General features: G+C 43.0%; 1 protein-coding gene across 3 annotated transcripts in view; it reads left to right on the forward strand.

Annotated features, from left to right (window-relative positions):
* The window catches only part of zmym2 (zinc finger MYM-type containing 2), a 138,235-nt gene that overhangs the window by 39,049 nt on the left and 81,646 nt on the right, over nucleotides 1-17,540 (forward strand). For 2 of the 3 annotated variants that reach the window (XM_033022726.1, XM_033022727.1), the window contains exons 3-6: nucleotides 6,386-6,471; nucleotides 8,869-8,953; nucleotides 9,524-9,812; nucleotides 16,199-16,379. In XM_033022726.1, the coding sequence (XP_032878617.1) occupies nucleotides 6,386-6,471; nucleotides 8,869-8,953; nucleotides 9,524-9,812; nucleotides 16,199-16,379 (641 nt within the window). The remainder of the gene's footprint in view (nucleotides 1-6,385; nucleotides 6,472-8,868; nucleotides 8,954-9,523; nucleotides 9,813-16,198; nucleotides 16,380-17,540) is intronic. The other variant, XM_033022728.1, reaches the window with a different exon arrangement.

The raw sequence follows: 17,540 nt of genomic DNA on the forward strand, positions 1-17,540 counted from the left end.
ATCCTGGCTCTGAAGCAACGGAGCATGTTTTCCTGGCCTGCCATGTCAGGTTATATACGCCAGAGGGTGCAGTCCTGCGCTGTGTGCAGCAGCAAGGCTCCACATCAACAGAAAAAGCCCCTTTTGCAACACCCGGTTCCTGACTTGCCGTGGTCTATGGTGGCTACTGACATTTTCGACTGGCGTGGCAACCAATACTTGGTCCTGGTTGACTCTTACTCCAGGTGCTTTGAGATCGATCTGCTCCCCACAGCTTCCGCTGCGGCAGTCGTCAGGAAAATTGCGCTGCATTTTTCGCACCATGGGGTACCTCAAACCCTCGTGTCTGACGATGGTGGCCAATTCACAAGCCAGCGCTTTAAGGACTTTGCAAAGGAGTGGGACTTCAAGCACATCACCAGCAGTCTGGAGTACCCCCAGTCGAACGTGCAAAGGAGCTCATGGAGAAGTCCAGCAGGGCTGGGTCTGACGTATTTTTGGATCTTCTCAATCTCCGCAACATTCCACGTGATCCCACACTCTGTTCGCCGGCTCAGCGACTCATGTACAGACAGACGACTACTCTTCCAGTCTCAAAGCAGCTGCTCCAGCCACAGGTCTGCGAGCCGAGGTGCTTCGGGCGCGTCTGCAGCGTAAAAGACTGACGCAGAAGGCGTACTAAGTCCATTCTAGTTGTCCTCTCCAACCATTGTCGGAGTGCCAGGTGGTCCGTCACCAAACCCAGGAGTATGACCTTATGGCACGGTCAAGAAGGTGTGTCTGGAACCAAGGTCTTATTTGATTCAATCTGGCGGAGGTCTCTCCAGATGAAACCGACGACATATCCTGCCAGTAAATGAGCCGGTGCCAGTGAGGCAGGTTCAGTATGATTATGCAATGACCCAGTTGATGTGTTATGGACAGAGGATGGAAACGATTATCTGAATGAGGGACATGTGACGGCAGCCTGGACATAGGGCGCAAGTTGAATCAGGAGTTCAAATTGGCATGTAGTAAAAGTAATGCTGTGGTTGTTATGGGAGATTTCAACATGCAGGTAGACTGGGAAAATCAGGTTGGTACTGGACCCCAAGAAAGAGACTTTGTAGAGTGCCTTTGTGATGGATTCTTTGAACAGCTTGTATTGGAGCCTACCAGGGAGAAGAAAATTCTGGATTTAGTGTTATGTAATGAACCGGATTTGATAAAGGACCTCTAGGTTAATGAGCAATTAGGAGGCAGTGACCATAACATGGTTAGGTTTAATCTACAATTGGAGAGGGAGAAGAGTAGATGTCAGTGTTACAGTTGAATAAAGGGGACTATGGAGCCATGAGGGAGGAGCTGGCCAAAGTTGACTGGAAAGATACACTAGCAGGGATGACAGTGGAACAAAAATGGCAGGTGTTTCTAGGAATAATACAGAAGGTGCAGGATCAGTTCATTCCTCGGAGGAAGAAATATTCCAAGGGGCGAAAGGGACGACCATGGCTGACGGGACGTCAGGGACAGCATAAAAATTAAAGCGAAGAAGTACAACGTAGCAAAGATGAGCGGGAAGCAAGAGGATTGGGCAATGTTTAAAGAACAACAGAAGATAACTAAAAAGACAATACGGAGAGAAAAGATGAGGTTCGAAGGTAAGCTAGCCAAGAATATAAAGCAGGATAGTAAAAGCTTCTTTAGGTATGTGATGAGGAAAAAGTTAGTTAAGACCAAAGTTGGACCCTTGAAGACCGAAAAAGGTGAATTTATTATGGGGAACAAGGAAATGGAAGATGAGTTGAACAGGTACTTTGGATCTATCTTCACTAAGGAGGACACAAACAATCTTCCTGATATAGTAGTGGCCAGAGGATCTGGGGTGACGGAGGAACTGAAGGAAATCCACATTAGGCAGGAAATGGTGTTGGATAGACTGATGGTACTGAAGGCTGATAAATCCCCAGGGCCTGATGGTCTGCATCCCAGGGTACTTAAGGAAGTGGCTCTAGAAATCGTGGATGCATTGGTGATAATTTTCCAATGTTCTATAGACTCAGGATCAGTTCCTGTGGATTGGAGAGTAGCTAATGTTATCCCACTTTATAAGAAAGGCGGGAGAGAGAAAACAGGGAATTGTAGACCAGTTAGCCTGACATCGGTGGTGGGGAAGATGCTGGAGTCAATTATAAAAGATGAGATAGCCGAACATTTGGATAGCAATAACAGGATTGGTCCGTCAGCATGGATTTACGAAGGGGAAATCATGCTTGACTAATCTTGTGTGGGGGGTGGTTAGTGTGTGTGTGACGCCGCAGTTCGCACCTACCCCACAGCTGCGCATTGAGGGGACACTGGTCTAGTATACTATTAAAACTCATCTTGTTTCTATGTGTGTGTGTATGTGTCTGTATGATTGTATTTTCGGCAAAACAGTACACGGTAGCGCGGTAGCAAAATCTTACTCAGCTTTTTCCCGTCGCCGGTCTAATCGTTTACTTCAGATTTGATGTTATATTTCACGCTAGGTTTAAAAAAGCCAGATATTTACTGTTAAGATTCTTGCTGCACCAGCTTCCAACAGACTTCGATACAAAGTTGCAATACAGAAACACTGCTTCCACCAAGTTTTCACATGAATGGGATATCACAATCCTCCACCCGATTTTTGCAACAATGTTGCCATCGTACAACACTTACTCCAGCTCCTGGCTCCTGGCAGGACAGGAGGGGGAGGGTGAATTGATATTGCAATTGGGGAAGTGCAATTGGATTTTTTTTTTAAGTCCAGTGCTGGGGGAGGCAGGGTAGTGCTGGAATCTTATGATCGGCAGCGGGTTGAGTTGGGGGACCATGCCTCCCATGGGGGCTACGGGTTAGTGATGCAATATTGTGTTGGGGAATGGGTTGCATTGGGGGACCAGGCCTCCCGTGTGACAGGGACCCAACGGGTCCCAGTTGGTCTAGTGTATTTAATGCTGTCTGCCAGAGCTATCTCCTGGCCCCTTTTTGCCCTTCTGATTTCTTTTTTCAATTTGCTCCTTAGTTCCCAAACCTCCTTCAAGGATACACTTGATCCCAGCTATCTATACCTGTCCCATGCGTCCTTTTTATTCTTAACCAATTTCTCTCATCAGCCAAGCTTCCTTACATTTGCCCGCCTTGCCCTTCACTAACAGGGACATGCATATCCTGAGCTTTAGTTATCACACTTTTAAAAACATCCCACTTGGCTGATGTTCCTTTCCCCTCAAACAACCTGCTCCAATCAACTTGAGCGAGACTTTCTCTCATACCCTGAAAGTTAGCCTTACCCCAATTTAACATTTTAACACGCGAGACCTCTCTGTCCCTACCCATAACTATCTTAAATATGCCTCTAACATATTTCCATTTTCAGAATGCATCTTGTAAGCTACTGCTTTGACCAAGTTTCTTTTGCCTTATCCTAACCCCTTTGCGTGCTTGTGTGATTTTTTTTTTACTTAATTGTGATCTCGTGAAGCACTGAGGGATGCTGTCACCAACGGTAGACCTAAAAAGCTGGTGTAACTCAGCTGGACAGGCAGCAGACAGCTTCCTACACCATATTAATGGTGCTGTCTAAATGGAGGTTGCTATTACGGAATGCTTCCTGTGGAATACAGGCTGAGTATCAACAAACAATTACTGGGTAGTTATCACTCAGTAGCCTTTTCCATCATTTTGATAGATTGTCCAGATGAGGTCAACCACAATTGGAATCTTTCAAATAACTTAATTATGGTTGATATTAGTGTTTCTGAGCAGTAGTCATTGAAAGCGATCACATTCTTCTTCTTGGGGACTGGAATGATGAAGGTTTTCTTGAAGCTGATAGGGATCTGATTGCTGCACTATATTGATACACTACATAGAAACACTTGCTGTTCCAATGAAATCTGTGTTTAGAATTTGATATCCAGAGTAAGGTAACAAGTTATTTTCCTGCGTATATTGGTATAACCATATTAGCCAGGTTCTTTTGACAGTCACTTTTACAGCCGTTGGCTGCCAAATACCCAATCATAGAGTCATACAGTATGAACACGGGGCCTTCAGTAACCTATCCATGGTTTTATATCTGAGCAAGTCCAATTTGCCTGAATTAAGCTTGTATCTCTCGCAAACTTTACTATCAAAGTGTCTTTTAAACTTCACCATTATACCCTTTCCTACACCTTCCTCTGGCAGCTTGTTCCATGCATGCACTACCCTCTATAAATAAATTACCTCTCAGGTCTTATTTTAAATAGTTCCACTCCCACCTTAAATCTGTGCCCTCTAATTCTGGGCTCCTCTACCCTGGGAAAAAGTCTTAAGATCTTTCCTATGCCGCTCATGATTTTGTATAACTCCATTAAGTCACTTCCCGACCTCCTTTTCTCGAAGGGAAATCATCCTAGCCTATCCAGTCTCTCCTTATAACTCAGGCCCATGAGTCCTGGTAAAATATTTGTGAATCTTTCTGCACCCTTTCCAGCTTAATGTCATCTTTTCCATAGGAGGGTGATCAGAACTGAACACAATACTCCAAATAGCTTTGGTTGCTTTTTGCTATCCAGATAAGGTGTGAGGTGCAAAGTCTAAAGGAGATACGCAGGACAAATCTTTTACACAGAGAACGGTGGGTGCCTGGAACACACTACCAGGAGTGGTGATAAAGGCTGATGTGATGGTGGAATTTGAGGCTTTTGGATCAACATGTGGATATGCAGGAAATGGAAGGGTATGGATCAAGTGTAGAATGAGGACATTTGTTTAACATATCAGCATGGGGGCCAAAAAAACTGTTCCTTGTGCTATACTATACCATGTTCTAAATGTGGTCTCACCTATGACTTGTACTTCTACGCTCAGTACCCTTACCGGTCGGTGAAGGCAAGCATGTTGAAAACCTTCAACATCCTGCCCACCAATGTCGCCACTTTCAGGGAACTGTGCACCTGTACCCCTTGGCCGCTCATTCCCTAGCTTATTAGATATCCAAGATACAATTTGAAAAGTCATTTTCTGGTTTGTTTATTCACATCACAAGATCCACCTCAATGATTCTGGGCTGTATATCTAAAGTCTAATTGTGTCTGACAAGATGATAGTGAGTTTCTGGTGTAGGTACTCCCATGGTGCTGTTGGGCAAGAGTTCCAGGATATAGACCCAATGACAAAGAAGGATTGATTACATATTTCCAAACAGAATGGCATGCACTATGTAGGAGCACCTGCAGGTGGTGATGTTTTCATGTGCCTTCTACCTTCAAACTTATTTTATTTAATAATTTAAACTTGAATTTAAACTTAATACTTAAACTATTTTGTTGTAGAGATCAGAGATTTAGATTGTGCTGGCCACAGTAGTTTAGGCATGTATTTATTGCGCATTCTGCAGAAGATGTATACTGCAGCCAGTGTGTATTGGAGGTGGAGGGAATTAGCATTTTGGGTGATGGAAACTGTATCAAGTATCTGGACAGTTTTAGAAACTACACTCATCCAGGCAAGTGAAAAGTATTCTGTCACACTCCTTCTTTGCCTTGTAGATGATTGGGTGCCTTTGGTATTGGGAAGTGAGTCATTTGCCACAGGATACTCAGCAGGGTATTTATACGGCTGATCCTTTTGCATTTTCTGTCAATGGTGACTCTCCCCCACCACCAGCATGAATGTTGATGAAAGGAGACAATAATGCTTTTGAATATCAAGTGCAGGTGGTTACTCTTGTTGCTTTCTTAGATGTGGACTTTCCCTGACATCTTCAGTGTGAAATAACTCTCGCCTGGTGGCCCATACCGGGATGTCATCTAGATCTTGCTCCCTCAGGCATGAACTGCTTTATTTGCAAATGGAATAGAACATTGTGCTCTCAGATGCCAGGGTGCCCTCGAGTTAATGCCTCATGGTATATAACTTGGCAAAGACTTATCTATAATATAAGTTGTACAACACAGTATCGGTGGATCTCAAAATATGTGAAATGGTAATCGCAAGGAGTTAGATACAACAGTTAAATTGAAATCGATCTTGCATTTCTTGCCATATGTCTACATCTCGGTCAGGCAACCTGGCACTAAATCAGAATTAAGGTGAACACTGTGTACTGAGGAAGCTAATTTTGCTGTTTTCCAACTTAATATATTGGTATACTTGGGTTGAGGCACAGGTATATTTGTGTTGTTTCATGATTGGGTTATTATCAAGGCCCAACTGGACAAAACGCAAACACTCCTAAATGTACATTACCATTTTGATGGTCACATAGTTCTGTATCTAAAAATTGCATCATTTTATGTTTTTTTGCTGTGGCTGACTCCCCCAGAATGACTTTAAATAAATCTCCAATGACGTTCCTCCATACTGATGCAAAACAGAGATGCATTTTTTGATACTTATTATGGACATTTTTCAGGTACCTTGCAAAATATTTTACCGAAGACTTCTATCCAATCTCAGGAAATGGATGAAGATTCTGAAAGAAAAAGGAGCAATCTTAAGGTATTTCTGAATCTCTCTTATTTGACTGTAACATAAAATGCAAAACTATTTGACTGTAATGGGACTGTCCCACTTAGGCGATTTTCTAGGCAACTACAGGCGACTAGTTTGTCGCCACATGTGGTCGCCGGGAGTATTCTCCTCAGTCGTGCAAAAAGTCGTAGCGCCTTTCTGCTCACCGCTAAATTTTCAACATGTTGAAAACATTTCGGCGACAGTGGGTTTGATGCCAATGAGCGTAGCTTGATGTAGGTGCTGTGGTAGGTTGTCGCCGGATTTTCGGCGACCTGCTACGACTATGACAGTCGCCGGCAGTTGCTTAAAAAATCGCCAAGTGGGACAGGCCCATACACAGTTAAAAAAAATCTCAATTGTATTTTCACTCATGAAATGTAAGTATCGTTGGCTGCGCTTGCATTTATTATCTCATTTTGGAGAGAAATTAAGATCTGGTCTGTGCCTACAAATGCCAGTATGGGTAAGGATAGCAAATTTCCGTTGTTGATACACTGAGTTTTTTCTCTAATGTCAATAGGTTCAAGGCTATGCGTACTATTACTCTCATTAAAGTCCAGCTTTATTTATTTATTTGCTTACAAGTTCCTTAAATTATTTTGTGGAATTCAAGATTTTGTCTCCAGATCAATTGTCCCGGCCGCTGGATACAATTCCTCCAACTTAACCATGTGGCTATCATATCTCTATTTATAATGCTTAATATTTGTTTACAATTCTATTGCAATCACCACTAAACAAATCATCTTGCATCACTTCTTGCCTCCATCGTTTTTGGCACATTGGCCTTCATCTGTCAGAGTATTGAGTAGAGAAGTTGGGAGGTCATGTTGCATTTATATAAAACGTTGGTGAGGCCGCAGTTAGAGTATATTGTTCTGGGCACTGTGTTATAGGAAGAATGTGGTCATGTTGGAAAGGGTGCAGAGAAGATGTACAAGGATGCTGCCAGGAATCGAAGATCTGAGCTATAGGGAGAGGTTGAGCAGGCTGAGACTCTATTCCCTGGAGGACAAGAGAATGAGGGGTAATCTTATAGAGGTGTATATAATCATGAGAGGAATATATCGGGTAGACCCACAGAGTCTCTTGCTCAGAGTAGGGGAATCGAGAACCAGAGGGCATAGGTTTGAGGTGAAGGGGGAAAGATTTTATAGGAATCTGAAGGGTAACTTTCTCACAAAGGGTGGTGGGTGTATGGAATGAGCTGCCGGAGGAGGTAGTTGAGGCAGGGACTATCGCAACGTTTAAGAAGCAATTAGACATGTACATGGATGGGACAGGTTTAAAGGGATATGGGTCAAACACCGGCAAGTGAGACTAATGTAGATGGGACATGTTGGTCGGTGTGGGCAAGTTGGGCCAAATAACTTATTTCCACACTGTATGACTCTATGACTTCAGTTGAATTTAAGCAAAGACTTTATGCAGTAACCACTAGTTTGGGATTAATTGAAAGTGCTTTGAAAAACCAGGGTTGAATATTGATGCGTTTTTAATGGGTTGGTTATTCTCACATGCTTATTTAAGAGGAAAACAGTGCATTTAACTTATCATAACAAACTCAATTCAGTCCTTTTATTGGTGTGTCTCTCTATACGTGGGATAGTTTTCAGTTCTTTTCCCATGGCAATTACTCTGGAATGAGGGTGATTTGCTTCCACTCCAACATTGAGAAGTAGAAGATGGCAATGCCTTCATTGTTTGTATGTGGAGTGGTGGCTGCACACTAGCCAATACATGTTTTTAGCAGAACAAGATCTTGGTCAAGATACCATTATGGCAAAGAGATCCAAAATCAACCTCTGCTGCGCAGTCACACAAGCTTTTTCTTGGATTCTCTTTAGTTTTAATTTCCCTCAGTCTCCCTACCTACGTTCTCCTCCCCTTAATGGCTCACTCAAATTACTCATTTTCTCTCCACCTCACTTCAAATAGGCCTGCAGTGGTAATAAATACAGACTCAGAAATTGAGACAGAAATGCATGATTTGAAATGCAGAAATGGTGACAGAAATGCAGGGACAGGTACATGATTAGGATAGATTTAGAGGGTTATGGGCCAAACGCTGGTAGGTGGGACTAGTGTAGATGGGACATGTTGGTCGGCATGGGGAAGTTGGGCCAAAGATCCTGTTTCCACGCTGTATGTTTCTATGACTATTATCACAGTCATCTCAGGTAGTTTGGTAATCAAAAAAAAAAATGATCACACCTTAAGTGTGTGAAAATACACAATCTAATACAGTATTTATCTTCCACTGCACCTATTATGGTTACCGTTGCCTTAATTTACCCCTATGTTTTACAAACATGGACATCATCAAAGAGTTTGATTTAAATAATAAATGACTGAAGAATAACTATTCTTGTTTATTTTTAGGTAAATAATGGAACCTGTGAAGATATAACCATGAATGATATAAGAATTAGTGAAATGTATGGATCTTCAAGCCATTCTGTAAATGGTGAATAACATTGAATTATTTATTGTTCTTATTCACATTAATGACAATTATTCACTGTACCGTGACAGATCAAATGCATTTTATTTTATTAAATATAATTTCAGATTTTTATTATAATTGTGGCTTTTTTGTAAGAAGAGCTATGCTTCCCTGTGTGTGTTTATGATAAATATTGAAAATACATTTTGCATATGAAATATTAAGTGTTATATTTAAACATTCTATAGGATAGAAGAAATTACAGCAGGAAGGAATTTACTATATACATTTGCAAAAGACTGATCTTAAAAAAAAATCAAACCATAGTGTTGATTTAACTATTTCCTAAGTTAATGCAGTGTTGATGTAACTATTATTGATGTCAATAGTGTTGATTTAACTATTTCTGAAGTGGAACCTGCAATAGTTTTCAGACAATTATATTTTTAATAAATATGCTAAATATTTCCATTAAGATAAGAGTATTAACAGGTTTAGTAAACATTTTAGTAAATTGCTAATTTTTAAATATTTAAATCAAATGTAAAATGTAGATCTAACATTTGACAAATATGAATACTTTATTTCAAGATTCCTGGTTATCAATGCCATCCCCATTGCCTACAAATCGTAAACTGAATGTTTCAGATTCTGTCGTGCCTATGGCGCCACTTTCAAAACCAGTCTTCCAGTCCTCCGGACTTCAGCAACAACCTAAGCCATCTGTAAAAGTCATTTGTGCTCACTGCAAAAAGCCATTACAGAAAGGTCAAACAGCATACCAGAGAAAAGGCTCAGCTTACCTCTTCTGCTCTACTACTTGCTTATCATCGTTTTCTCACAAACCGGCTCCAAAGAAACTCTGTACTACTTGCAAAAAGTAAGAAACTGATTTCTGTGGTACATATATTAGTGACTGTAAAATTGATTATTGTGCAAGAAGTTTAATGATTTTCATACTTGCATCATCGGTTTTGATTTGAGCACATGAATTGTGGGCTGAAGGGCCTGTTCCTGCGCTGTACTGTTCTATGTGAAAGATGTAAGATCAACCTGATCCTTGTAGTGCCTGCACTGGTTTGACGCTTGACATCGTGTTAACCATTCTATCTCTAATTTGAAAGGATTGAGGTTCAAATCTCTCCCTGGAGATCGAGTACAAATCTGGGCATACACACTCAAACAGTAGTTTCAGATGGGATGTTAAACTAAGGTTTGGCCTCTTAGATAACGCTGTAACCAAAGGATATTATGAAGAACAGCACATCATTGGCAGAAAAGTGTAATTCAATATAGTTAATTTACTAATATAAATTTCCCAAAGTGCAGATAAAGCATCAATGAAAATCTTTACTTTTTTACCCTTCAATCGAGTATATCGAATCTTAATTCCCATTGCCAAGTATAAATTCCTAGACCCTTGCACGGTGCCTATCACTTTCGCACTTTCTCCGTACCTATTTCTAAATCAGCTAAATTAAGATGGAGGCTTAAAACAAAAAAGGTACAAGCAATGGGAAATGTAATCATCAATCTGGAGATTAAAATTTGAAAGGAAACTGCCCAATAGCAAAATTATAAATCAGAATGCACTGGAAGCCTTTTGAAGATCCAGACAATGAAAATAAAGTTAATGTCACATTACATCAGCTGTCCACATGAGTCATTGTGTATAGCATTGTTTAGCACTCACTGCTGTATAAAACACTAAGTTCTGACTCACATGAGAGACAGGCTAATAAAACGTTAAAAATAGTATGTCAAGGAATGCTAATGGGGAGGGATATTGCAAATTTCCACTAGTTACAGGATGATAAAATCGGTAGTTTGGCTTGAATTTCAGGAAATCGCACGTTAACAGGCTATTAATCCCACAGCAGAAAGCCTTAGCAAAGATTGATGTTCAAACAATTGAAATCAGACTAAACTGTGTCCAAAAATAAAACATAACATTTTGGCCAAAAAAGTACAAATTTCATCAAAACATTATCATCGTCAAAACTACTTCAATGTATATTCCGCAAACATTTTTGCAACCTCCAACGGGATCCCACTACTGGCCACATCTTCCAGTCAACCCCTTTCTGCTTTCCGCAGAGACCGTTCCCTCCGAAACTCCCTGGTCAACTTGTCCCTTCCCACCCAAACCACCCCCTCCCCAGGTACTTTCCCCTGCAACCACAGGAGAAGCAACATCTGTCCCTTTACCTCCACCCTCGACTCCATCCAAGGACCTAAACAGTCTTTTCAGGTGAGGCAGAGGTTCACTTGCACCTTCTCCAACCTCATCTACTGTATCCGCTGTTCCAGGTGTCAACTTCTCTACATCGGTGAGACCAAGCGCAGGCTCGGCGGTCGTTTTGCTGAACACCTCTGCTCAGTCCGTCTTAACCTACCCGATCTCCCGGTGGCTCAGCACTTCAACTCCCCCTCCCCCTCCCATCCCAATGTGACCTTTATGTCCTGTGCCTCCTCCATTGTCAAAGTGAGGCCCAGCGCAAATTGGAGGAACAGCACCTCATATTTCGCTTGGGTAGTTTACACCCCAGCGGTATGAACATTGACTTCCCCAACTTCACATAGTCCTTGTTTAAGAAGGAACTGCTGGAAAATGTTGGTCTACCTTCAGATAGTCCTTGCTTTCTCTCTCCATCCCCCCCCCTTCCCAGTTCTCCCATTAGTATTACTGTCTCCGACTACTTTCTATCTTTGTCTCGCCCCCTCCCCTCTCCTCTGAAGAAGGGTCTCAACCCGAATCGTCACTCATTCCTTCTCTCCAGAGATGCTGCCTGACCCGCTGAGTTGCTCCAGCATTTTGTGTCTACCTACTTCAATGTTAGTTGTGTACCCAAATCTATATGTTATCATTTACATAGAAAATGGGTGCAGGAGTAGGCCATTCGGCCCTTCGAGCCTGCACCGCCATTCAATATGATCGTGGCTGATCATCCAACTCAGTATCCTGTACCTGCCTTCCATCCATACTTAATTGAACTAGGGACACAAGGGACTGCAGATGCTGGAATCTTAAGCATTCAGACAGTCTGTAAAAGGGTCCCAACCTAAAATGCTGTCTGTATTCCCTCCCACAAATGCTGCCTGACCCGAGTTCCTCCAGCACTTTGTATTTTACTTAATTAATGATGATTTTACTCCTAAATAATGGACCTCAAAACTTCGGCTAAAATAATTGCAAGCTTATTGGATACATTGCTATTGATGTGTAAAGTACACCTTATCTGGCTTCTTGGCCCCGGGCACCGTGGTGGATCAACGCTTGCGGGAATGGTCATCCAGATCTTGAAATTTGGAGTGCGGGTTGATTTGGGCTGCTGTGATTTTTGGAGGTACAGTGTGACTTTTTGTGTCCTTGCATTTTTTTGGCGGCGGGATCTTGGGTCAATTTTGCCAGGTTGTTGCTTTTCCATTGGCGAGTTGGTGAGGCAGGGTGTCGGGCTGATCTCGGTAGTTCCCAATGGTAGAGTTGCTGTCTTACAGCACCAGAGGATTTCATTCGATCCTGACTAGGTTTGCTGTTGCTGGAGTAACTCAGCGGGACAGGCAGCGACTCTGGAGAGAAGGAATGGGTGACGTTTCGGGTCGAGACCCTTCTTTAGACTGAACTGAACTCTCGTCGATGAGAGTACTTGTGATTGTCTGAAGAAGGGTCTCGACCCGAAACGTCATCCATTCCTTCTCTCCATAGTCACTGCCTGAGTTACTCCAGCTTTTTGTGTCTATCTTCAATTTCAGAGTTAAATAAAAAACACAGAGTGCTGGAGGAACTCAGCGGGCTAGGCAGCATCTGTGGAGGGAATGGATTAGGAGTTGTTTCGGGCCAGGGTTCTTCTTCAATAGGAAGGAATTGAAGATCAGGCATGATATTCTTCTGATTTAAATCGGCATCCCGATTTTTTTTGTTTTCCCATTTGTCAATTTTTTGTTGCACGATTATTTGGCGGCCAATCAACCGCTGTCTCTAAGGGGGTAGCGTCCAATCACCGACCAACTTCCCTTAAAATTCCTGTCCAATCATCCGCTGTCTCCAAGGGCATTGTGTCTAATCACATAATGCGCTGGTCACTCGGCGGCCAATCAGACTCGGTCTCCGAGGGGCGTTGCGGCCAATCACCGACCAGCTTCCCTTACTGAAGCAGAAGATGGCTGCAGCCAACACTATTTCTCTGCTGTTCTGCACAGTGCTAGGCAGAGACATTTCAGATAACATTCTTTGTAAAGATTTTTTTAGGTGTATGAAGTCATTTCTTTCATGAAATATTTATCTTTTGGGGGTTATTTTACTGGTTATGTGTTAGAAAAATTTTAAGCTTCTGTTATGTGAACTACCAACAGTAAGCTTGGGAATCACTTTCAATTTATTGAAAATGCAGGAGCTCCCTGAACCCCCACTGAGGAGGCCTAACCGGACTCCTGGACCCCGACCAATACTTTCTACTCTTTTTCTGGAGGTGAATATCATGCCTGTAGGAGTTGTTTCGGGCCAGGGTTCTTCTTCAATAGGAAGGAACTGCAGATGCAGTTGTCTTTGCAAAACACCAAGATTCCGGGAATGCCGAGGTGAGAGAGCGAGAGAGAGAGAGACGGAGGGGAGGAGAGAGAGAGAAAGAAAGAACAAGATATAGTGAGATTCCAGCCTCTTAACGTTTCCCCAGGCCATTACAAATACACAATAAACAAGTTATGCACTCTTACATGGGTATGACCGCACATGAAAAATCAAAAAAATTTAGCAAAACGGCACCGCGTAAAAATACAGATTTCCTCAGCAAAATACTGATTTTCAGGTACTAGAAATGCTGTGACAAAACTTGGCAGCTCTGCTAACCACCCCACACACACACACTAACCACCCCCCTTGATATTATATTAATATTATTCATTGGCTCCTTTTACCCCAGCCTCGCCCTATCCACTGACGCATAGCCCCCAACTCGCAGGCGCGTCTAGAGAGGGAGGGGGTTTAGAGAGAGAGGGCAGAGACAGAGAGAGGGAGCAGAGAAACAGAGAGAGGGGGAGGGAGGGGGGTGTGGGGTGGGATGGAGTGTGAGGAGGAGGGGAGAAGGGGGAGAGGGGGGGGAAGGGGGGAGAGAGGAGAGGCAGAAGAGGTGGGGGAGAGGATAGAAGCGGGGGGAGCGGGTAGCAGTGGGGGGAGTGGGTAGCAGCTGAGGAGCGGTTAGCAGCGGTGGGAGCGGGGGAGGAGCGGGTAGCAGCGGGGGAGGAGCGGGTAGTAGCGGAGGGAGCGGGTAGCAGCGGGGGGGGAGGAGCTGGGAGGAGTGGGTAGCAGCAGGTAGTAGCGGGGGGAGTGGGAAGCAGCGGGGGGGAGGAGAGGGTAGCAGTGGAGGGAGGAGCGGGAAGCAGCGGGGGGAGTGGGGGTCACGAAAGGACTGAGTTCAGTGGAGGGGGGGACATCACTCGCAGCGTGTGAAACACAGCGCAGGCCGCGCGCAGCAGACCCATTGTGACATCATCAGTGAGACCATCTCGTTTAATTTCTAAGTTATTTGAGATTTGTGAACGTTTTCATAAATAACTCGAGAAATATTTCAGACAATTTCAAATATTTCAGCTCAAAATGTTCAGATTCGGACTCCAGGAGATAAATCTGTATCAGAATATGTAAAAATGTTATTGTTAGGGCATCGTTTTTTCGAGAAGATGTGATTATCCACAAACAAATACACACACAAATAAATACATCCACATACAAGGTCAGACTTTTAATAGTTACTAAGCCAAGTGGGACCCGTTGGGTCCCGTCCCGTTAACGCGTGGTTGGGGGGGGAGAGGGGTCGGTCTGCGGCATCACACACACACTAACCACCCCTCACACACAACCACCCCCCTTGATATTATATTAATATTATTCATTCGCTCCTTTTACCCCATCCCTGCCCTATCCACTCATGCATAGCCCCCAATTCACAGGCGCGTCTGGAGAGGGAGAGGGAGGGTAGAGAGAGAGAGAGGGGGCAGAGACACAGAGAGAGGCGGAGTGGGGGGCAGAGAGAGAGAGAGGGGCACACAGAGAGAAAAACACGGGCAAAGAGAGAGCGGGAGGTGAGGGGGGAGAGAGGAGAGGGACCAGGGACGGGAGAGGAGGAGGAGGAAGGGAATGGGGAGCGGGCAGCGGGGCGCGGGTCAACCAAAGAACTGCATGTTCAGCGGCTTCAATCCAGAACGCAAGGCTGCAGGCTCCAGGGACCGAGTACGGGAGGGACGTCACTCGCAGCGCGTGGGGAGTGAGGAGCGGGCAGCCGGGCTCGCGTCAACCAAAGGACTGCGTGTTCAGCTGCTTCAATCCAGATTCTGAGGGTGGTCGGCACTGGGGAGGGCTGGTTCGCTATAGGGCAGAGACAGAGAGAGGGCTGTGTGCGGACGTGGACTCGAGGGAGGCCAATCGGTGCGGCCGAGCTTGTGAGCAGTGCGGCCGGGCTTGCGAGCAGCGCGGCCAGGCTTGTGAGCGGCGCAGCTGGGCTTGCGAGTAGCGTGGCATGAGAGAGATAGGGGGGAGAATGAGGAGAGGGGAGGGTGAGAGAGATGGCGAGGGGAGCGGGGCGGACAGCGACCAAATGGCTGCGAGTCCGGGGGGTGGGGTGACATAAGTCGCAGCGCGTGGAAAACAGTGCGAAGCAGGCCCATTGTGACATTATCAGCTCGTATAATTTCTAAGTTATTTGAAATTTTTGAACATTTTCATAAATAGTTCAAGAAATAAAGCTCGGAATTTTCAGATAAGACGATATCAGACTCCAGGAGATAAATCTCTATCAGAATATGTAAACAAATTACCATTAGGGCGTTGGGTGTTTGAGAAGATGTGATTATACACAAACAAATTTCACTACACCAATTGGTGTATGTGATAATAAATGTCCCTTGTACCCTTGTACAAATACATCCACATACAGGATCAGACTTTTAATAGTTATAAGTTAAGATAAGAACTAGGGAAATGATCTCATCGAGAAAAAGTTTGAAAGTTCCGTTGTGATTGGAATTCTCCACACTGAAGAGTTTTGGTAGCTAAATAGTTACATTTATTCAAGATTCATTCCTTATGTACCTGTGATATTTGAAAGTTGCTTAATTGAGAATTAATTGGGTAAATTTATAGCAAATGATGAACACCATATTTCCCTCTATCCTTTTGAGAAACTATTTATCCTTCCCTGTCGTTTTTATTTTAAAATTGTCACTTTAAATGATTTGTTATATATTAATTTGACTTGTTATCCTGTTTTGCAGAGAGATAACTAATATGAAGGGAACAATCGTTGCACAAGTAGATTCCAGTGAAACATTCCAGGAATTTTGTAGCACATCCTGCTTATCTTTTTATGAAGAAAGACAAAAAGCTCCTGCACATACAAGTCATGTTACCCAAGGAAATTATGGGAGATGTACCATTTGTGGAAAAATGACTGAGGTATACTTGGTAACTTCAGTTTTTTACAATCAATATTCTTAAAAGTAGCATGTACACAATTACTTTGTCAGATTGTTTATCAGGTAGATTTAAGATCATCAAATACTTAGCATTTTTACTCACATGAACTTACATAGAAAACTATGAGCCAACCAGTATACCAGAATGAATGCTTCATTGAGCCTCATTCATGCCCTCTTCCCATAATGCTTTTATGCTTATTTAGTCTACTCTTAAATGCACCTCTACTAGTTTCTCCATGTGCTCTATATGGTGGGAAATTCCTTATTTTTGTCACTCATGCATAAAGCATTTTGTTTGAATTCTTGAATATTTCAATATGAATGGTCTTTGATTTTGTTATGGGTAGTTTTAACTTTGTCCGCTCTATCAATTTGAAATGTATCTAGTCAACTTCTTTCAAGAGACAAGATCCACCCTTTTCATCTGTAGGAAGGAACTGCAGATGCTGGTTTACACCGAAGATGGACACAAAGCTGGAGTAACTAAGTAGGTCAGTCAGCATCTCTGGAAAAAAGAAAAAGGTGAAGTTTAGGTCAAGACCCTTCTTCAGACCCGACCCAAAACGTCACCTATTCCTTTTCTCCAGAGATGCTGACTGATCCGCTGAGTTACTCCAGCCTTTTGTGTTTATCTTCACCATTTTCATGCTTTGCTGAATGGTGTAATGTGCGTGCAGAGGCAAAAGGTGTGCGTTTGACACTTCACAAAAGATAGAAAGTACAAACATTGTAAATAAGGAAGAGAGTGAGATTTGGATGAGATAAATATAATGTTGGAAGAAATTTTTTGCAGTTTAGCATCTATGAAAATTGATACTTCACCAAGTCCAGATTTGATGCGTCTCCCAGATGGTTAAGGCAGTAAATAGGAGTGATTCCAACTATTAATTTCCCATTTACTCAAGTTACAAATACTAGTAGTCAATGACTACTTACAAAATATCACTATTTTGAAAGGATTAAAAGGTTAAACCAGATCATTTATAGACTATTCAATATAACATTGATGTTGGGAATATTATGGGAAAGATTCTCAAAGACTGCATAAAAGTTTCAGTTGAAAAATTGAAGAGAAATATAGAAGATGGGTTTTGAGTACATATCAATGATTCAATCCTAAGCATAGGTACTCGTGTAC

The sequence above is a fragment of the Amblyraja radiata genome, chromosome 6 (genome assembly GCF_010909765.2).
Source record: "Amblyraja radiata isolate CabotCenter1 chromosome 6, sAmbRad1.1.pri, whole genome shotgun sequence".
NCBI lineage: Eukaryota > Metazoa > Chordata > Chondrichthyes > Rajiformes > Rajidae > Amblyraja > Amblyraja radiata.